Here is a 23,670-nt window from a genome sequence, read left to right on the forward strand (position 1 = left end):
CAATTCCAATCAGTGTTCTGATTCAAAATTTCATCAGAATCAACAGAAAGACTCCCATTGAGTTCAAGAGGAGCTCTGGATCAAGCTCTGTGTCTTCCACATAGCATTTGCTTCCTTTTTCTGGGCAATAATTAGTTCAACAGCAGCCTGTGTTAAGAGTGTCACAAAGCATGAACAAAGCATACAGTTAGCAGCAGCCAAGACTGATTTACTTTCTGAAATTAGAGGCATCATTGCTAGAAAGACTACAGTAGAAGTTCACCCACAATATATTTGTCTTTCTACATGAAATTAATTTTAAATTTACGGTTCAGAATTCAATCCTTTGTATAGACCTCCCAGCTTGAGACTGCAATTTTTGGCCCTGTCCCATCAGACTGCCAAAGTGTCTTCTGAAATCTGAGGAAAAAATAATTAACACCCAGCAGGGAAACATAAACTGTTGTGTAGCAGAACAAAAGTTAAGGCAATCGTACGTTATTAGAGTTTGCTGTACCAGGACTATGCTATGTCTCAAAGCAATTAAGAAATTATAGCCTGAAAAGTTAAAGTTTTAAAGTTTTAAGTACTAAATATTCTGCAGTACTTGTGCTTAGGAGGTAAGTCTTTTAAAACCTTTCCAATTTCTCCTGCAATTTCAAAGGATGGCTATTATCAAGGAAAGGTCAAGCAGCCTGACTATAATGAAGACTTCACATGGCCAGAATATAACACAGCTGAACACAAATCTGCTCTTAGGGAAGGCCAGCTTCATGTTTTACATACAGATACTTGCAATTTCCAACTGCCTGCATTTAAATAAAATGTCTAGAAAACATCTAAAGTATATCTAGAGTATCTAAAACCAGGCAGCATCATAGGCAGTTCCAAAGACATACCCTGTCCCTGTTGTTAAGCTCTCTCCCCTAAACTACCTGGACTCAACCCTTCCCAAGGACAAGAACAGGGAGATAGCTCAACAGATAGTGTCCTAAAATAAACTGTTATAAACCATTCTTGCATGCTCAGACTTTCCTTGGTTCTACGAAGTGGACTTGAAGCCATGGGCACAGCATTTTTAAACACTGAGGATGACTTGGTGCAGTTGACAGGCTCCACTCCTTGCTTATAAGTAGTTGCTTTCCTGTCTTTTTCTTGGAGAAGGAAATAAATTCATCCCAGAGCAGTACTGTCTGTCCACAAGAAGCAAGCTTGTAGGGCCTGGATTCAACACTGACGACTCTCCCAGACATCCCCCATCAAGACCCAACAACTGAAGGTCCTCTTACTTATGGTGTTCCCCTAGCCTAAGCATAAGGCATTGTTTCACTGTACTCTGATAAACAAACTGTTTTTCCCACCATACAGCAAGCGAAATCTGCCAGCTGAAAAAGAGTTTTACATCACTCTTTTCCTTTCTCTGCACCTAGAATGAATAATTTGCATGTTTTCAGGACAGGCTGTCTGCTGTACAGCTCATCTTAAAAGTTTTAGACAGGTACATTTCCCTGGTGGTAAGGGAAATCTCCTGAGCGTGCCACACCAACTTTCTCTTTTGAAATGCTTGTGATTTTTTCCTCCTCTTGGATGCTTATACATGCTATGGTTAGGGATGCTAAGACAGGATGAAATCTGGAGTGTCTCATCCTAGCAAAACTTGTCCTTTTATACCCTCGTAGCAATCTGAGGAAGTCCCTTATTTGTCAAATATTACAGATAATAAACTTTTTGTGTTTATTTTCTATAATTTAAGTCTGTAGCATATCAAATGGAAAACATACACATATAGACCAAGGGTGGATATGCTGGCAGGAAAGAAACTTACTAGAGGATGATTCAAGAGCAGAAATGAAATAAATTATCCCCAAAGCATGCCATACATCAGCAACATTTTTCCTAATTGCTAGGATTTAATGGTTATACTCATAATGCCTTATCTATTCTGATCTAACAAACCACAGTCTAAAAAAAATGCAATCTGCTTATTTAAAATTAAGAAACAGCTTTCTTCTTTTGAGGACTGGTGTGTAGGGACGAGACCTCTGTGTGGGTGTTGAAATGAAGCAAGTCACTTTAGCAAGTCAGCTTTATTTCTGTTTTCTCTCTGAAAGAAGAGAGCCCTTGTTTGCTTCAGCCAAAGAGCCGAGCAAAAGTAAAGTATAATTAAACGTCACCACAACAAACCCTGCTCACAATGACCCACATTTAAAATTATCACAACAGCAAGAACAATTTTTTTTCATTGGTAATTAGCCCTGTTTAAAGCATAACACACACAAGGTTGACCTGGATACAACAAAGATCATTTTCTTGCTTTTTTTCAGCACTTGGTATATTGTGGATGCACGTGTGCATTCTTTCCTTTTTTTTTTCCCCCACTTCCTAACCACTTTTTTTTTTCCTTCTAAAGCATCATTTGATCATTCTTCAGTGTAAAGCAATAATATAGAAATACAATCTACTGTAATTTAGCATAAACAGGACAGCGTTATTCTGATGCAGAACGTTCCCAGAACTCACCAGAACGACCAGCCAGCTACAAGCAGCATTTATCCAACTCTGTTGTATTACTTACAACATTACATTTCACAACAAAAATTAACATGGATACCAAAATTATCTACTTAATACACAATCCAAAAGACCTATTATTGCACATGCCAAGAGAAGAATTGCTGTACTTCTGTATTTCCCCCAACTTCACCACAGATTTTCTACCATTCTGTCCTTTTATTTGAGCACAAGCCAACAGAGAAAGGAGCATCAGTTTTGAAGGCTGCACTGAACCTTGCAGTTGGGCTCCAACTCAGCTCCCAGAGATTTTCCCATTACATGTTGTTAATCGATCTGGACATTCAGCATTTGAAATATTCTTTTCACCACAGAGAGATTAAGAAGTCAGTTAAAAAGATTATGGGGAAGTCTGACTCATTTCTGCCCCAGCACTCCTGTGCCTGCTGCTGGGGAGAGAAGAGCTGGCAAAAAGGGACCGTGCCGCAGAGCACAGACGCTGCTCTTCAAAGGCGAGCGGCAGAACTGAGCCCTGGCCACAAAGCACCCAGGTCCAGCTGTGAAGACCAGCACCAACCAGTTTTGTTCTGACCTTTGTTTCAGTTCCCTGCCAATAGGCTAGCCGTACAAAATTTGGGAGCGCTTCAGCTCCCAGCCCACTGACGAGGCCTTTCACGACTGTCAGAAAGCAGCCACCCCCAGCACTCGGCTCCTTGAGGCACATTTGTCTTCTCGACTCAATTTTAACACATTCAACTTGTTACAGCACGAGGAAAAGCAGTATACCAAGAGCTCTGCTATCTCACAGAAGCAAAGAAAGTAAATTCTACAGCATTTTTTTTAATATCAGAGAAGTTGCTTCAACACAGACTTCTGCAACGATGTTCTTGCTCACCCGCCGCCTTGCCTCAAATATTCCCTGCTCTTTCACAGGTTGAAGTGAAAATTAACATCCAAAACCTCCTTCCCTTACTCAGACTTGCGTTACGGCATTTGGGTGGAAAGTGCAGCGCACAGTTGGGCTATGACAGCGCACAGCTTGCTTTGTGTGCCCACACAGCCGCTCTCCCAGACGGGTGTGTGCCTGTGCAACGTGGTGGGTTCCTGGCAGCAAAACGGGTGCTTTCATGTCTTACCGGCTCTTGTACAACGCCTCACAGTCACAGAGCTACAGTACGTAAAACTGACCCGTTTCTGTACGTTCATGTGATTGAAAAGCTCCATTTAAAATTATGTCTCTAATCACAGGCAACAATGATCGTTTTAAACATTATTGGAGCAACACGTGGAATTCAAACAATACAGCCTCTTGTATTTTAATCTTAAATATTTCTCAGATTTTAAGCTTCTACTGTTACTTCGGCACTGAAATGTCAACCTTCAACTGAGAGCCCTGCAGCTGCTCTTGTATTTGCCACCTAACCCTACCTTTTCTTCAGTCTCATTGTACAACCAGCAAAATATGGTAAATTATTTATGTCAAAACAAAGTGATTGCATTTCAATTTCATTTCACTGAAACCCAGTTTGCTAACTAAACTAAGCATAGCTCTAGTCCTCCAACAAGATGACCTATTCTGCCCATGAAAGGGAGCTATTTTTCAGTAATATTTAATATTATCCCGCAGGAACACTCGTATTTTAATACTTAACACTTGTCAAGGATACTGGATTACAGACCTCATTGCAATCTCTGATGGCTACCCTTCATTTATACGTCCTTTCATACCTTTCCCTACACTTGGTACCACTAAAACCAAGCCAAGCCTGTCCAAAGCTGTGGGCACTGCTCTGTGAGGTGGTCAGAGGGAGGTCAGCGCTGAGTAGCACAAGGGCCTCCTCTCTGAGCCAGAGCCCGGGGACTTGCTCTGTGCCCCCGGGTTTTGACAGCTGAGGAGTGACACAGTGGACTTGGACGTGAGTCTTTCCATGTGGCCACGTGGGACGTGGAGCTGGTCTGCAATTTTGGAGTGGGAAAAGAAAGAGAAAAGTGTGAATAGTTACATAAAAGCTTGGTGTTGGAAGCACTGTGTCACATCTTTCATAAATAAAATCAGAAAGAAGTATCTGTAACCTGTTTCAGGATTATCTTCTAGGTCTCGTTTGATCTCTAGGTGTAGAGCAAAAACTTTTCTGCCGATACGTATTGCCACTTAGGGTGCCTTTTTAAAAGCAGTTATTACAAAAAAAGGTTCAGGTGCTTGAAGATACTTGAGGCACAGCAAAATATAACTCGGGTCATGTGCCAACTTTTCAAATATACTTTTATCTAGCTGCTTATTCTTTGAGTCAGGTGTTTTGTCATAACAAACTGAAACAAAGGCTTTTTTTTATTGCTCAAGATATTCAATGGCTTTTGTGTTCCTAGCGTCAGCAGGAACGTCAGAGGATTGTATCCAAGGAGCTAAATGTGCAAGACCTAGGGTCAAAGCAGCTGAATACACCAACCTCAGAAAACACAGACAATGAATTGCAAATGACACTCAAAACAAAACGGGAAAAAAACCTTCACACAGAAAACTACAAAAGAACTCCACAGATACTGAATTGGCTTTCTGTACACACTGATCCTGCTTAACTGTGTGTGGTAACCAACCAAACCTTCTGAGACTAATAGTCATAAAATAGAGACTTGGGGGTGGGAGGAAAGATAATGGGATGGGGGAGAACTGTAAGGAGAAAGATTGCATTGCCCCTCTTTTTTTTTTTTTTTAATTTAAAAGGGGAACATGCATCTGTTGCTATTTTCTGCTATTTTGATGTGCTGACCATGACAGTTCAGCACAAGGCAGTTACTTTGCTATTAATTCTGCTGGAGAAGCCTCACGAAAGGTGCAGTGTTTCAGTTTCAGACAGACAGCACAAAACAAATGATTTAGTAAACCTAAAAGAGGTGGCAGTTTTTTCTACTGTAACTCACAGCTTCCACACCAGCCATCGACACAAGACCTAAAACCAGCATGTACAGCACAAGTCTGAATACAGCTGCCCGAACCGATGTACTGCTGGTCAGGTTCTTTCTGGGACTCACTCTGGCTCGATCATGGGCTTTATGGCTTTGATGCTTCAATGTTAGTTTAGCTATGTGGTAAAGGAAGGATTAGAACTTACTTTGTGTTAATTACCCACCACAGCACATTTATAAAGCGGTTGGTTTTTTTAATGACCAGCTACCACATTGTAAAAAGAATGAAGTGATCAGAAATTAATTTTGTTTCAGTCATTCTGCTGAGAGGCCATTACTACTTGCCTTCTTCATCCAAAACAAAACAAAACAAAAAGCCCAAACCTAAACTGCTGCTGTGGGAAGTGGTCAAGTAACTAAGCCATTCTATAAAGTCAACATTAAATTTTTTTATTTTTTTTTAAGGACAACTACTCAACTAATCAAGGCAAAGTCTCTTCTCTTTGCACTCTGTCTCTCATTGTGAGAACACTTTTTTACTCTTTTTATCTGGAAACCCATAGCACACTGCAGCATAAAGAGAAAGGAAAACCACACTGCCAATCCTCCAGTATGTTGAAAACTTCAAAGTCATGATGATTATAAAACAAACAACAACCAAAAAACACCAAGAAAAAAGCTACAGTGCCCTATTTTCTCCAAATTTTAAGCATTAGAACCTGCAGATATGGTCTTCATTCAGGAAAACTGGCTTTTTTTAATTGTTTTCTCTAGCAATTTAGAGGTAACTTTTCATTACTTCATCTAAGCTAAGAGGTGTTCTCTTCCTGGCAAAGCTTTTATGTTAACTAGGAAAGAATTTCTCTGTTTTGTCTCTTTCTCTACATAGCACCAAAAAACTATGTAACACTCCAAAACAGAATTAAAAACATCTTACCCATTGCTTGTTTCCCCATGGCACACTGGTAGGTGTTTCTCGGGGACTGGTTGTGGTGAGGATACGGAATCAGACCAGCGCAGACACCAAGAAGCGTGAAAGGTTCAATCTCCAAATGTGTTGTATCTCTTAAAAGAAAGAGCACCAATTATAGCAGGCTTGTGAACAAACATTGTAACTATCATTTATTTATTTTAGCAGTATATCATAATTCTTCCATTCAATTCTGCTCAGGAAAATATAAGCCATTAAGATCTCAAAATATGGATTCATTATCCAATTTTTTTCTCTTTATACTTTGTTTTCATTTTAAGTGTTTCCACATGAAAAGAAATGAAGGAGAACAAATTTCCATCAGGGAGAGAAAAAGCCTCTAGGTAACAACAGCCTGAAGGAGCTCAGCAAGACAATAAAACTTCAGTTTATACAGTAAGTCCTAAAATGCCTTAAGGAATGTCATCTCGTGTAACAAGAGTCTTCTGCATCATTACCAATCTCAGAGATCTAGAAATCCACAGGAGACATGGAAGAAGGAGGAGCAAGACAGATTTGGGTATTGAAAAAAAATAAAAGTATAGTTTCAGTTTTCCAAGGTCAGTTATATAATATCAGTTAGAGAGAAAACATCTGTGTCCAAACCAGATCCAGTGCCACGAGAGATATGCCATAATAAAACACTATTTGAAATGCTCTGCAAATATTTTGGAAGTAATTATTTTGTTAAAAGGCGCTACTGATGAGAAATAAAAAGACATGGACAAGAAATAAAGACTGAAAGATAAGAAAACAAAATCCATTCTACCTGGCAGGAGCTTCAGAGGAGAAAGCCCATGCTCAATAAAGACAATTAAATCATAGTGTGCACTGGGATGCAAGTGGAGTGACTAATAACTAAGGATGGAGTGTATAATAAAGCTTGTCTGGAGCAGGTCTGCTTTTTAAATCAAGATAAGCAACTAGGAAACATGAAATTTTGAAACGAAGCTAATTGTGACTAAACTTAGCAGCCACTATTTTTCTCCTCTTGATAAAAAGCAGCTATGTTCATTGAAGCCTGCCTTAAGAAAACAGAAATGGCAGAATCCCAACAGCAGTTAAGTAATTCCAAAATGGTCTCAGGAGCCAGTAGTAATCTTAAAGCATGGACTGCTCTCCCATTCTGCAAAATTTCGCAGAACTACTGACACTTCTCAAACAATAAAACAAGAGGCTTAAGAATGTACTGACAGGGAATTTACCAAATTTCTTCAGAAACTACCAGTGCATGGAATTACACATATGTTTTCAAATGGAGTAAAATTCAACACGAATGTTTTTCCGTGGAGATCAACCTGATTTCTTCCAAAGAAGATGCTAGATCCTAGTATCTTAGGATGTACTTCACAGTGCTAATGAGAGGACTTCAAAGTTTACAGAGCAGTTCAGTTTCTTCACGTCAAAATGCCACTGCCAGAAATGGAACCAAGAAAGGAAGGCAACCTTATGAGTTTGAAAATAAGAGTTACAAATGGGTTAGGAAGAAATTGAATGCATTAAATAGAGTCAAATCCTCCAAAGAAAAAAACCTTAATTGGATTGGAAAGGCAAAGAGAGGATACCGTAGCTAAAAGAAGCCTACATTACAAAAGCAGGAATGTTAATGGGATACTTCACAATAGCGGATTGTATCAGTTGTATTAACAGAACAAGTTGTACCAACATGGTTGCGCCATTTAAAATGCAAGATGACCAGCTGGGGGGAAGGGGGTACAGAAATCAGCTACTCAAGATGCAGGAAATATTAATACTAAACACAAGGAACAATATGCTCCTATGGTGTGAGCTCAGATACTTACGGCGCTAGTAACTACAAGCACTTAAGCTAAACTCAAAGCAAGTTGACGGACAACACAAGGATCTCCCAAACTTTAGCAGATATCATGGAGTCATTTCCTCACACTGGATTTTCTCCTGTCTCCACCTATTTCTGAGTAAACAGTGATTTCAGGTGATGCGCTCCCATTAATCTTTCTAGCTGCATTAGGTGTCTGGTAACTTAAATTTTTCAGCTCTGACGCTTTATGGAAGTTGCTTAATTTTGGCACAAATGACAGCAGTTGCGTGTGCTCTTATTTGCTCATATATACAGAAGCCAGACAAGAGCATGCAAAAGTGATAAAGTCTTCCAAGGCCTGGGCAGGAGCAAGTCAACATAATTAGCAGAGTTAATTCATTTTATCTGGCAAAGGTTAAAGATAACTGAAGGTCTCAGCTCCACTGAAATCAATGATGTATTTCTACTAGCTCCCATGAGTACTTAACCAGGAGAACATTTAGAAAATGCATTTTCTGCATAAATCTACTTATCAAACACATCATGGAGGTAACTTCTGACCTCTTACACACAGACTTCAGTTGACAGGATATAGTCGGAGCAATATTAAAATAAAGGTAGGGAGATAGGAGGACTTAAATATCCTTCCTTTAATGTGGGATCTTTAACCACAGTCAGAAGCTAAAGGAAAAAGAATAAAAACAAACCCAAAACACCAGCTCCTTCATATATGCACAAAACACAGAAAAATCTGAGAATCTTCCTAAATGGAAAATACATGCTGGGAATGGGTTTAACAGGTGGTGAAGAATACATGGAATGATACAGATATTTTTATCAAGGCCTATTACACATCCAAAAGTCAAAGGTAAGGTCTCATTACAACAACTCAGGCATTTAACGTAAGCTTGTTGTCTAGGATCCCCATACCTCAAGAGAGAAATTTTTCCAAAGGACAATCATGACATCCTAAGAACATAATTTAAAAGGGGAAATCATTTCCCTCTAAATTCAAAATGTATAAAATTACTTACAATGAGCAGTCCCATGATTAGAAGAAAAACAAAAAAGCCACATCCAGAGAAGCAAATGATACACCCTTAAGTATTTCCTATTACTGACAGTCAGAAGCAGAAAGAGATTTCCCCAAAAAATAAAATGCAAACCACTTTTTGTAACTCTCCTATGGATAATTTAGGACGTGTGTAAACAGATTTCTTTATCTTTTATCTGGCATTGTTTCAATCATTAGCAAGGGAGCCAAGTGTATGTGTGAAAATAGTGACATCATTAATACACTTGCATTTTGAAAAGTTGCCCCCTAAAGGTTTTTCCAGTACCAGTGTTTAGTCTGAATGCATACTTACTTGTTAATTGTATGTTCATATAGTGCAATGTTACAGTCATTTTCTTCATTCACATCCAAATATTCAACAAGACCTTCATGCAAAAAGTCTTCAAAATTCCTATAGTTAAATTAAAAAATTACAGTGAAAGGATGGTCTTTTCTTATGTTTCTGCAAAAACTGAACTACAAAATACATATATTGAAGGAATGTCATGTGTAGAATGTAAACTAGAAAAACACATTTACACGAAAGGTTCTATGCATTTTACATATTTAAAGAAAATAGTATTTTTTTAATTAATCCCCTTGTCCATTCACTGCTTCACATTGACTGACTGATGATACTTAATTGAACAACAAAGTATAATATCCTGTATGTACCCATTCTCACCACAAAGGCAGGTGACTAAGTGTAATCCAGCAAGTTTTTGAGACATTTTTACAAAAGCTAAATTTAATTGCTTTTCTGCAAATACATTTTTTTTTTAAATACACAAACTAAGAATTTGCAAGTAGTTTCAAAACTAATTCTGAGCATGTCTGTTTTAGGGTGGTCAAGTTGATATTCCTTTAAAGCATTTGATTTTCAATTATGAGAAGGATGGGAACCTCCTTGGGACTTCTATTTGTGGAAAGGTGAGGCTGTGAGATATGTGTATATTCTACATAATCACCAAATTTCATAGCACTAAAAAAAAGCAGTAAGACTAGACTTTATTCAACTTTGAACAGAAAATCTCTGATACACTGATTTATATGTATAACTTCTATGCATAAAGGTATAGGAGAGTGGACTTCTCTACATAGCTAACCAAAAATGTGAAATGACTGACTGACTGGATTATTTCCACATAGTATTTACAGACAGATGTGAAGATGAAAAGGTCTGTTTGAATTGCATACCTGTAACCCTGAGCCAGTTCTTCCATATGCTTGTTTGTTACTGCAGGTTTTTGCTTCTTTACAATTATATAGGGTCTACAATTGAAAAGAAAAAAAGGGAAAACAGGATTCTGATAGCAAATGCTTAGGTAACTTAATTTATACTTACAGTAAGAACACTGCCTACATATCGCCCATTTTATAAACCACTTTTAAAATTTATCCACCCTTAACTGATTCAGCCACATAAATTTAATTAATTATCCAAACCTTGGTTTGATATACAGATATCATGAACTGATCTATTGTCTTTGAAATAGCAAAAAAGCGTAAAAGAAAAATTTAGATTTCAATTTTGAGGAGGAAGCTTTTTTTTTTCCCCCTCTAAATCTTTAAACTAATATCTTCTAAGTTTCACCTATGTATTTTGTTGATGACTTTAAAAGGCTTAAGCCTTCTCATGCTACAAAGCTAAGAACAGCATTAAGTTCTATGGATATTTCAGAAACTTCACACAACACAGAGTGAATTTGTGCTTAAATGCCCACATGCAGGAATGTATTTTGCTGTTACTTACACGCTATAAGGTTTAGGCATTTACTAAAGGCTGCATTAGATGAATCCATAAATTTCAACAGCACATGGACCTCTGAAGGCTTCCTTACCACAAGGAAACACTGACACAAAGGATGGCATGCAAGAATGAAACGTCAAGGGCTGTTGCTATTTGGACAAGTTGCTCTTATAAAGAGCAGCAATAGCTACAAGATACTTGTGGAGTCCACTCTGAAGTCTAAATAACTGTTTGAAGACTAATGAGCACTTTTAAATGGTTAACAGGGGGATCTGAACAATTGCAGGGTGGGGGGTGTCACAAAGCACCTTGGTAAACTCCTGGAAATACATGTGATTTCACTTCTCCCTCTCTTAAAAAAGGAAAATAAAAGTCAGGACTTGCTGCATCTCCAAGCCTGCAGAATAGCTGGTATTATGACTGGAAAACTGATTTCTGTACTACTGAATTATGACCCTACCACTGGATGTCTTGACCAGGTACAAACCATCAGTTAATCATACATGTACTATTTTGGGGCATGCAGTGTATGTCAAACTGCCTTCAGTATGCTCTGAATTGTAATTTATGAATAAGGTGGAATGCCTTATAAATATGTTGAATACCCTGCCTAGTTAAGGGTAAGCAATGAACTAAACCAAAACTGTGATAGACTTCCTTGTTGCTACAGCAAACAGGTACACACATGAGGAAGTTTTGCACTGCAAGTATGGGCCCTGAAAGGCAAAGAGTAGCTTCTCATTCTACAATGTGATATCACACACAAGATGGCTGCTTGTTCCTCACTTCTCTACAGTGATATCTTACAGAAGAAGTAAAAATAAATAAATAAATAAATACATACATAAAAAAACTTCAAGGACATGAGACATTACTGCAGTTACCAATTGTGTTGATATCCCCTTCCTCCTCCCTTGCCCCCCCCCCCCATTTTATTTTTTTTAAAGAAGTTGGAAGCAACATTTTGTTCTAACTTCTTTGTAACGATAAAACTTATTTACTTGGGCCTTTTTTTACGTTGACTTACTACATAGTATATTTCACTGATCAGTGTACTTTGAGTGAGAGTTATTTAAGAAGAAAAGAAATGCTTAAGTCCGACTGAATCTGAAAACAGATCATGCATTTAAATCTGTACTTGTGAAAGCCTTAGCCCAGCATATTTACAGTTCATAAAACAGTGTTTATATCAAGTTCACTTATAATTCTGATGAGATGTTTACCTGCACAACCTCCCTCCATCAGAGGAAATGTACACACATCTGTCAGAAAGATTTGTAGAGATGGAAACAAACTCATTGATATAACCTGCTCGACGCATTAATCGAAACGTGTTGACCAGTTTTTGATGATCACGTATGACACCAAGGATGTTACCTACTCAGATAGAGAAAACATTCATGGTCCATTCTTTGCATATCTAAAACTCTACTTATAAATTCTGATCATGTCTAGCATGCACGTAAGTAGTTCCTACTTCTTGCAAATAATAAGTATTGTCATAACATTCACCCTTTAGATAAGAATTACTCTTTTTTTGTGTGTTTTTTTTTTTTCCTGTTTTTAATCTCACTAAGCATAAAAATGTGTCTAAGCTTCACAGGTCAACTACCTATTTGCCTCCAAGTAGCTTCAGAAACCAAATGGTGTGCTTCATCCAGCTTTCTTCAACTATGCTTTCGCTCATATGCCCAGGTACCAGTCAGTGTACAAGCAAACATTTCTGAAGCCTGGACATTCAGCTGTACTAAGAATGGACCCAAATTTTCCAAGAACTGACCAGGGAACTGCCATGCTGCTTTATCAGAAATTTTAGAAAGACATGATATTTTTGATATATGTGAGCACTCACAAGAGCACCAGAATTTCTCCCTAAGGAACTTAGCTCAACAAACTATTACTATCATAGCAGGTCACTTTTTATATATACTATTTAAAATACTTATTTAAGTATTCTGATGCATGATGAACAAACAAAAGTCATTTTTAAAGAGTCACCTGACCAAGGTCATCTTAACATATAAAATACAACTAAGTGCAGTGCCATATTAAACAGAACTCTTTAGAGAGGGAGACAAAGCTCAACAGTTTATAGAGTTTCTAAGACAATACAAAGGTCTTTATAGTTGAAAGAATTTGTACTTAAAAGATTTTCTGTCCTCTTAGGTCACATGTTCAAATCTGAAACAAGTCACACATCCACAAGACTGGAATTTTTTAGAATTAAAACAACAAACTGGTAGATTGAACAGTTTTGCCTCATTTAGTACTAGATCATCTACATTTGGGAATGTAACTGATCTTGCTCCATACTACAAACTGAGCTTGTGAAGGAAGAATCCAATATTTCTGCTCTGTACTTCCCTTTAGACCATAAAACAAAACAGAAAGAGTACATGTGGTTTCACTGAACCTTATCTTTACCATACTGCTACAGAAAAGCAGAGCAAAGGAATGCAGTTTGGTCAAGCATTGCTTTCATGTTACTAGAAGAAGGCAGGACTGAAGAATAATTGCTGTTTAATTCAAAGGTGAATGGAGATCTTACTCATGGTGACAAACACTAAATACTAGCCCCTGGAATTGGATGCTGTTGACAAAAGACTATTTTAAAATCACAGTTGTATTTTTTAAAATATCACTATTTTGAAATCTGATATTACAGTAACTGCTGATTTAGAAACACTGAAACATCAGTTAAAAAGGAACATAAGTGTGCAGATGCAAAGCACATATGCCAAACCACTCCTCTAACAAAGACAAGTGGTGCAGCTTGTGTTCCAAAGTCTAATGTTTTCTAGTCATTCAAAAAGCAAGTCAAGTCGTCCCTTAAAAGGTAGTTTTAAAGTGATCATCATTGCTAAATATTGCAAACAATTACGTTGACTTTCTGGTTTTAAACACAGTTGCATGAATAGATATAAAAATACATAAAGACTGCAATAAAATGACATACATTTTGTGAATGAAGCTCTGAACTTATAAATTGAAGTTATTACCAGTTTAGAAGCACTATGCTCTTTGAAAAGTACCTTATCAAGGGCCAATTTGGTGAATGACTGGAAAAAACAACAAACAAACCTGTAATGGTATGTACATTTTTTTCCTACCTATTCGTGGAAGTGTATTTAAAAACAGTACTGAAATTCAAAAAAGCTTCAATTTCCCAGCTGCACACATCTGCGATCAGAGTTCTAAGGACATCTTCACACAACTAAATGCTATCATCTGGCCTTACTCTGCCCAACTCTTTCAAAATATTTGCAGATGAAACTACCTTCAAGGGGAAAACAGCGTCTGTGGTTGACCATGCTCCAAAATATTGTTGGAGGGTTTCTGAAGCCTAACTCTCAATCAGCAACAAATCAGAGTCAGACTGCTGAAGAGTTACATACCGTTAAGGAAAACAAGGAACACGTTTGGATATGAAAGCTCTTCACCACAGAGCAAGTTGACATCTTCAACTCCAAGATTACTGGCTAATTTAATAATCGGGCCGTCTTCCATATCTGTAGTAATGTGAGTCATGAGGGCAAGGTTTTTAACCAAACCGCAAGCCTAAAATAAAAAAAAAAACACCTTTTATTCATTTCATTCCAAAGTAAAATATTAATATAGCAAATATTTTTTTCTTCCAAAACTGTGCTTACAAGCAACAGAAAAAAGTCAAAGTATAAAGTGAAAGAAATGAAACAAAATAACTGCACTGAAAATTATGGAAGTATTTTCTATATCACACAGAAATGTAATGTTTTAGCATTTACAAACTAATAAAAAATACAGATGCTGAAGTAGTAGATCTTATTTTATCCAAACATATATAACTTTATCTCTTCAAAGCAACAGTTACTTAGAAGCATAATATTGCATTATTTACAGAAAATCAAGGAAATAAATTCAGCAGCATGAGAAAATTAGGATGCTTACAATATACAAACATAGTGTGTGATTCTCCAAGATAAAACATAACTAAAAGTACTAATAATCCATCTTTAGGACAAAAGTTAGGCTAATAAGTTGTAGTTACCAAAACTGATTGTTTTGACTCAAGACATCAAAAATTCTTTTATTATTTTAATGTAATTTTAACTCTATATTTTTGTGCGGACTTTTAAATAAAAATACAAAACCAGTCTATTTATCAATTAGCCAAATGTGAAATGAAAAATATCGAAGTATCTTAAACAGCAAAATTTTATTTCAGCTGCTTTAGGAGAGTAGCTCATATGAATTACATATTTATGCCAGAAAGTTCAGAGCTCCCACAGGACATTCTATTCAGAAAAAAAAAAAATCATTAAAAAAAAACAAAACTGCCAGCATCAAACATTTGGTTGAAATAGCTGCATGATCTCTTTAAAGTAAAAATACATAAAGGTTCTTACTTCCTTAAACTAAAGCAGTTCCTGTAATATTAATACATGTTTCCAGAAAAATTGCAGGTTGACACTACAATTTCAAAACACTCACTATATTCATTACAGAATAAAGGGATGAGAGTTTAGGATTCCTCTCTTTCTGACCTGATCAAAAGAGAACGAGTAACTCTACTGCAAAAAAATAGGAGCCAAATATAGCCATATAGCCAAATTATTTCTGAACAGTTTCCAGCCAGTCCACTCAAAAAGGAAAAAAAAAAAAAAAAAGGCAATACAATACTGGGATGTAAACAGATGGGATGTGAGAAGACAAACAAGCTATGTTATCAGGATGAGGATAATTTCTCTCTCCAGACACCTCTTCAGAAAAACTCCTCCTCTGATGGAGGATCAGCAGCTTCAAAACAAACAATGCCACCATTCCTCAGGAGGACAGAAGTACTGAAAGCAGCACACAAATCCCTTACCTCTCCTTCAGGAGTGTCAGATGGGCAGAGCATTCCCCACTGAGATGGCTGTAGTGATCGAGGGCCGCTCACTTTCCTTGTCTTTTCGAACTGAGAAGAGATTCTGGTCATCATGCCCAGAGCAGATATATAAGACAAGCGGGACAGTACTTGTGTCACGCCTTGGCGGTCCATTTTGAATCTCTTCAGAGACCAATTTCCCTTTAGAACAAAATGAACATTTCAAAATAGTTATCACAGCTTATCCCTGTCTCGACACTACGTGTCTTTTTTCCAGTATGTAGGCTGAATGATAGAAAGGGAGCTTTGCACAGCCAATGTTGCCCAGTTATATAAAACAACTTTCTAATTACCTATCTGCATATAAACTACTGGTTATGACATACTTACTTACTAAAGTTGAAACAAAAGAATTGCTCTTTCAGATGAGAGGATACACGTGCTACAACACTTTCAAGCAAAAAAATTGTTCATCATGTGTCCTTCACAGGTTAATCAATACTCGAATTTAGCAAATTTGTTAGGAAACACAGATGTTTATAGTGAAGAAATCTGACATTAAAGCTGTGTGCACTTTCTTAACACCTTTTAGTTTTAGATTCCTAAGGAAAAACTCACTTGTGTCCTGTCATAGAAGAAGTGTGGAGTTTTTAGGTCTATCCAGCTTCTCTAGTAGGATTATACCAACTACAAAATGCAAGATCTATGAATATATCAACAGTTCATGTTTCAGGACTGTCAAGTCTAGTGTTGCTTGTGGTTTTAATTAGAGCAGAGATGTCCAGAGAATGTTCTAGGATACAATTATGTTTCCATGGCAAGCGGATCATCTCTACCAATATCCATCATTTCACTGCAACCTAAGCTAACAATTCTGCAGAACTGTTAGATTTTGGTGCTACATTTATTGTTTTCCTGACATCTACTCCACATACAGTTCCCAGTACCTGAGACATGCAGATACAGCATGCTGTTGTCCCAATTACTACTATTTGCCCCAGTCACCATGCTACTGGGCAGTCCAAAGGCAGTGAAGATCTAGAAAGTAACCCTTTCCCTAGGATTGCCAGCTGTTAATTCCCAAAACCTTTTTGATAAACTCTGTCCACCAATGCTAACAAGGAACTTGAAGCTTGCTTGCTCTACTGCACTGAAATCCTTTTGCTTGGCTTTTTTAGTAATGCATTAACAGCATGATCCCATCTTGTGGTAAACACTTAGAGACCACTACCCATCCCAGTGATTCTGCTACTTGCTTACACTGGAGAAACTATTAAATAGTCTGGAAGACTTCCCTTTTCTCCTTCTTACAGAAAGAGGAGACAACACCCAAGAGCAAAAAAGTCAAAAGAAACCTGCCCACTTGCTCACCCTTCTCACTCATTAGCCATTTCGTTCTTAAAGGACTGAGAGTTATCAGTATATAAATGGAAGAATGCAATAAATCGGTAGTTTCTCCTCATGCTAGAAATGACTGTGTCTGTAACCTGTACTAGCATGTAGTTTCGTCTTGCTCACTGTCCAAACAATTGTGAAATCTCAAAAATGGGACAGAAAGGGAAAAAGGGAGGAAAAACACTGAAAAAATAATGTGAAAAATTACTTATGTTTAGAAGGGGCTGGCTGACTCCTTCAAAGTTGGCTAAAACAAAGCAAAACTGGGCCAGGGCTGCAGCAAAAACATCCTTGCTAGAGTACTTCCTACTGAAAACTCCTGTGAACTGAAGTTTGCTCCCTCAATGGCATTGGATGAATCTGCAGACGCTGAATTGTCTGTTAGACCTGTAGCATTACTACCCAACCTACTCTGTCTTCTGGTATTTTCCAGGATGCAAAGACAAGCTATAGTAAGTACCACTGAACACCAGTGAACGGTGGATTTAGTGATGTTATGAATTCTTCCGCATGCTACTGGTGTAATTCTGAGTCTGCTGAGTTATTTCATGCTCTTTGAGACTATCATTGAAGCATTCTGGTGAGGCTGGAGATGGTTGTTTCCAGGAATGATTTTTATGGTATTTGCTTAATCTCTTGAATAGTATGCACTGGGCATTGTTCCTGAGAAATTATTTTCAATGGTTAAGAGCAGATGGCGTTTAACTGCTTATGCAGCAGTAAAAAAAAAAAAAAAAAAAGTCGTAAGATAGTGGAAGAAGGAAGACTTTACAATATGTACTGAATAGTTTGCAGATTTATCTCTGTCAGTCCAAATGGAAAAACTGGCACCAGCTAGAAGAAAGCACCAGCATTTAGAGAAACAAATCTGTCAATTGTTTTGGTTATGTGCACTGTAGAGATTTAACTACATTTGGGGCACTCGTAAAATTAAATAGTGATAAGCTTTAACACTGGGATTTGTACGTAACAGACTGTTGGTTTTTTTTGGATGCAATTTGTGGAGTTAATTTTGTTTGCAAGAAATGAAGAAAAACCTCAGTTTCATGCTAAGCAGAAAAGCCCTCTCAAGAGTTCCAAAGATTAAGAACTAAGTTGCACAATGTCTACCAGCTACTAAAATACTTAGACTAATCTAATTTCTTACAAATTCATGCATTTCAAAGTCATTTAAAAGCTAGTAGCTAGATTTCAGGAGACGTCTCACAAATTGCTCTTGCAGATGTGTGAGGTAAGAGACAAAGTTAGTAATTATAATTTGTTCTTGTCCACTGACGTGAATGAAAATATCCACTCCAGTAGATAGATGTGCAAAAATTTAACCAAGACAAATATTTTGACTTAATTCCAATCTTTTTGCAAAAATACAGCATCTAGCAGTTTTCCTGTTACAGTTTTGTATTATTAGTGTTGACATAACAGAAAAGTACAAGTTTCCATGCTACAAACTTGCTCACACTAAATTTACTCATACTAGCTGCTTCATATGATTAAAAAGACATCACCCTTCAAAGAGCTCAAAATTCAGCTTTTTTTTTTTGGGGGGGGGAATTGTCTTCCCTTCATGATGTTTTCCTGCTGTTTTTCAACCACCTTTTGGACATCCAATACAGCTTGACCCTACCTAAATCCAGGTAATAAAAAATACCACGAGACACATAATAAAGCAGAACATACAAGACAGCAAGTTGGATAAATACATACACAACATACACAATCACTGTTTGAAATGTGCTCGTCTCTACCATTCCATGACAAACACTCCAAACACCACTTTGAAATAAATGGTAAAATAAAAAGTGGTTTGATGATTAATGATTCTTCAGTGAATTCCAAAAGCCCTGCCCATGACAGAGTTTTGCAGTTTTAATCTATAAAGAAAGTTAGATAGATTTGACTAAAGACAGTAGAATCATGAGAATAAAATTTACACCATTTCATCATGCAGAAAAAAAAATACTTACTGTGGAGATGGCATTTACCATGCCATTAGTGATCTGGTCTTGACGCATATGCTTCACTACATCAAACTGAGCTGCACGTTGCTTGGGGATCACCTGGTCAGCAATCTTTTTCAGCTCAGAGTTAAATTTCTTGAACAAATCTTCAAATAGAAGAGAAAGAAGCTGGAAATACAAAACAATTGCATTAAGGGACAAATGATACCTCTCCAGGTCTTGGAAACTGGGGGAACAAAACAGATGTTTTAATATTTCTACCTTTATAATTCTGGTCAGTTAAAAGATATCCTGTCTGATTCTCACTTTATATTTTTCTCACAAGATTTTTGCTTCTTAAAATGAAGCACAATACTAAAAAGATTATTTTATAATAGAAAGCAAAGTGACATCTTTTAAATATTTAATATCCTAAATGCACAATCCTGAATTGCACACATGATTTGGAGACTAGACCAGCTTCTGTTCTAATACTAGATGCAATAATTGTAGTAAAGCAACAAGTGAAGAGTCACTTTGAGGTATTCTATTACTGAAAGTAGAAAAGGCCATTCAAAGTACCCCTTCCCAGGAGCTCTTTAAAATGGACAAGACAGATACCCATGCAACTGTCATAGGCTGTTAAGGAAAGCAACTCAGCAGGACAAAGTCTGGAGGCAGTGCACAGTTTGCAGGACAAGAATGAAAGACAGAAGGTGAGCAGTTACCGTAACTCCTAGACAAGTAGAACTAAGGACTTTTTAAAGGTTCAAATACAAGCTCTGCTCTCAACAGGGGGAAAGATGTATCTCAGGTTTTGTAGGCAGCTTCATCACTCAGATACACTTTTATCCTGCTACTTTCTGAAAACCAGAATCCATGAAAAACCAATCACACAGTCAGACTGCCCACTTGATGCCACCTGTCATCTTTTTCCACAAGCAGTACTATCTGAAAGGTGCACTGCCCTTCCACTTTTCTCCCGAAAAAAGTAAAAAAATAAAACAATGAAGCTACCTAACACAAGTGAATTGGGAAAAAACATAGCAATACAACTCTTCAGAAGTGCTGCGATTTAAGCCAATTATTTCCTCTATATGCATACTAATTACTTTTAGTTCTTAAAATCTCCATAAAAGAAAAATGCTAATAAAGTTTCTAGCCTGACCTTTTTTGCTCTCTGATTTGCTTTGATTCTACAGCTTGTTCAACCTCTCCTTGCGGACACTAACAGTTTTCCAAAATACTTAAAACTACATTGTATGACACATTTTAAGTGTTCACAATGATTAGCGAGCAGTGTAAATTCTAAAACCTGGCAATCCTGTCAAGGGACTTGATTTTACAGCAGCTCCAAATGTCAGAAGGACTAAAAATGCAGCAGCTACCAAATGCCAGAAATGGTAGTTCCCAGTGTACATGTCACCGTGAGGCCGAACGAGCTAGATTTTTGGCCATCACAAGCTAAGACTTCCTGGAGTCAGTTGTACAACTTAATCTCTGTATGTACAGAATTAAACTGAATTATAACTGTCTCCATTAAACATAGTTGTAACATTTCTTTCCCTTCTGGAAACAAAGAAAGCAAACCACACGTTATTCTATCAGTGGGATGGGCCACGAGTTTTCACTTGCTTTCCTCTACCTACATGTCCCAGCTGGGCTAGCCAAAACATTTGGCAGATGGTACTGTAAAGCAACTATCTAAATGATAAAATACCCTTTTCACTGGCATTACATATGCATTTAGGAATAATCAAAAAGCACTGGAAACTCAAGACAGACACACAACTTGCAAGAAAACACTCTCACTGGCCTTAACAGAGAGTAAGACCACTCAACAAGAGTAAGTAACACTCTACAATATATAGGGAACACTTACTGCTCAGTTACTAAACTGTAAACCAACCACACAAACACACACAGTTTGTTAACTCTTGACAAAAATGGCATCCTATTTCCATTTAGGACAGAGAGTCTTTGCTGGAAACTGTTTAAGTGTTTTTTGTTTTTGTTTTTGACCTGGCTTTGGTACAAGAGGAAGGTGTTGGAGAACCTCTTGCCCTTCCTGATCTTTACAGTGCTACTCACCTTTACAAGATGATACCCTCTCGCTCCTATCAAAAGAAATCCAGTCACCTGCAACTCACCTGTGATGTTACAGCTCATTTAAAGAAGAATTTCCTCAGAAATAAAAACACCTTCTATGAAGCATCATATTAAGGAGAACTTACTGGTGTCTCAAAAAAATAGATTATGAGGGATGTGTTTCAAATGAAGGGAAAAGGGAAGGGATACATGCAGTTTTAAGATGTCTGAAAGTCTTGTTATATAAAAAATCTTTTGAAATCAATTATGTTATACATACAATATCAACAGGTTTCTGAGCAGGACATTTAACGAAAAGGTCACTCTGGGAAATGGTTTCATATTTTAAAAATTTTATGATTAAGAAATCAAATCTCCTAACTCCACATGCTGTAGGGATTATAAAGTCACATCATCCTTCCTCTTCTCTGAACTAGTAAAGTAAGTTACACCTCAAGTACATGAACTTGCTCGTGTTTGCCAGTCTGAAAAGCGTTACACTTTGCTAATTTCACTCATAGACTCTCAGTCTGTAAGAGCTCTGACTATCTGGCAAGACAGAGTCTCACAATAACCACATTATTTAGGTCAAGAGTAAGTGATTAAAGGAAAAGGATGGAATGCCAGCGATAATATTCAGTGGATTTCATAGTTAGTCCGGGGCCTTTCAGCCTGCTTAAGACAGGATCGCTAAAGAGCAAATTATATTTAAGAAAAAAAAATACTGACAGCTCATCAGTTGATTTTCATTGAAAATCCAAAGAAAAATTAATAAAGAAGTTAAGCTGCTGAAATACAGTTTCACCAATTAGCTTAATGTCAGAGAATTCTAATTAGGCGCCTTGAGATTGCTATTTAGCGTTTAAGCCTTTAGAGTGCCAAATTCTCCCTTTCACACAAACTGGTTGCAAAATTAAAGACATTAGGCAGCCTTAATTATATTATCAGAACAGCTGGGATTAGGCAATCTCTGAAGTCAAGGCGGTATTCTTTTGTCACAGGGTAGAAATCCCTTGCTTTCCAGGGTGCCGGATTTTGGTGCTGTTCCATATCTCACCCATACAAAGCAAGCTGCATTAGAAACAAAAAAAAAATGAGGACAAAGAACAGAGTAATGCTTAGCAAATAATGAACACATTAAGGAAACAGAAAAGGTAGGTGAAAAGATTAAGCCTGAAATCAGTAGGTTTTGCTAACACCTCAGCTGGCACCTGGCCTACCAAGCCTCTAGTGGCAGAAAGACTAAGAGAAAGCTCTGTAAACCAGCTTGGCTAGTGGATACAACTCTGTTATCTAAAGCTAAAGCACATTTCGTACTCTCTTGTCCCATGGGGTGTGAAATTAGCAGCTATTGTTTTCACACATCTTTATAAACACAATGCCTTTTATGTCTTTACATTGTTTAGACCGCTATGTTTTTCTCCTCACATGGGAATCTTTTCTTTTTTTTTCTTTATTCAAATTTTAAATCAACAGGATTTTTATTCCAGGAACACGCTGGCATTAAGACAAAACAAAACAAAAAAAACCTTGCTGCCCATTTTAATCACACAAACTTTAGCTAAACACAAACATTTAGAAACTGACAAATGATCTCTATGCTTTTTAGTCTGTAATCCAATCAAATTAATATTACACTGATAACATGGCAGAGAGGAATTCAAGTGTTCAGCTTGAAATGAGCCTTTAAAATATCATGAGGAATCCAGAACTACTCTTAATCAAGCGTTACAACCCCCCCTGCACAGTTCTCCTTGATGTAGAAAAAATATGCACTGCCTTTGTTATGATGATCCTCTACATTTAAACCCCCTTCCCAGTTAATTTAAAATGACTTCATCTGTTAACATTTGTGCGCAGAAGCCTTTTTCTTACAGCTTGTACAAAACTTTTTACCTACTCTATTTTCTGCCTCTAAATTGCTAGGAAAGCCCAACTGTTTTTCAATCCAGTTAAATAAGGACAATGTGATGGCAGAGCACTAACTACATTGCTTACAGTCACACTGATCTACAGCAACAGCACAACAGAAAAAATAAAAAACACAAATAAATCCATTACATATTGAAACATTTGTTGAACTGGAATACTGCACCGTCTTCTTATCGAGCATTACGCCTTAAAGGTAGATTCTGCTTTGGTACAAGAGTAGAAGCTTGATGGACAGTCCCATACTAATTTAAAGAAAGGAATTTCTTTCCTAACTGATTACGAGTTTTCATAGTTTTATTTGTGCTCAGAGTGTGTTCAGGAGTGTCATCTTAGTTTTTCAGAAAACTAGGATGCAAAGCACGTTTTTACTTTTACTCTGAAATGATTGTGCAAGTGTGTGTGTGTGTTCCCATGTGTGGATGGAAGACAAGGCAGAGTGGGAAGGGGAAGAGGCGTATAAGGCCATATGCAAGGACATCTTAAAAAGTACATTACGAATGAGCATTTCCATTGCTGCAACAGAA

At 37.3% G+C, this 23,670-nt stretch overlaps 1 protein-coding gene across 2 annotated transcripts in view; it reads right to left on the bottom strand.

Moving 5' to 3' along the window:
- POLR3B (RNA polymerase III subunit B) overlaps nucleotides 1-23,670 on the bottom strand; it is a 74,688-nt gene that overhangs the window by 27,270 nt on the left and 23,748 nt on the right. For both annotated transcript variants that reach the window (XM_080575753.1, XM_080575754.1), the window contains exons 13-19: nucleotides 19,154-19,315; nucleotides 15,795-15,995; nucleotides 14,344-14,506; nucleotides 12,172-12,325; nucleotides 10,396-10,470; nucleotides 9,512-9,610; nucleotides 6,332-6,459 (exon numbers count right to left, since the gene is read on the bottom strand). In XM_080575753.1, coding sequence (XP_080431879.1) covers nucleotides 6,332-6,459; nucleotides 9,512-9,610; nucleotides 10,396-10,470; nucleotides 12,172-12,325; nucleotides 14,344-14,506; nucleotides 15,795-15,995; nucleotides 19,154-19,315 — 982 coding nt within the window. The remainder of the gene's footprint in view (nucleotides 1-6,331; nucleotides 6,460-9,511; nucleotides 9,611-10,395; nucleotides 10,471-12,171; nucleotides 12,326-14,343; nucleotides 14,507-15,794; nucleotides 15,996-19,153; nucleotides 19,316-23,670) is intronic.

Source organism: Anser brachyrhynchus, assembly GCF_964034855.1.
Source record: "Anser brachyrhynchus genome assembly, chromosome: 1".
Taxonomy (NCBI): domain Eukaryota; kingdom Metazoa; phylum Chordata; class Aves; order Anseriformes; family Anatidae; genus Anser; species Anser brachyrhynchus.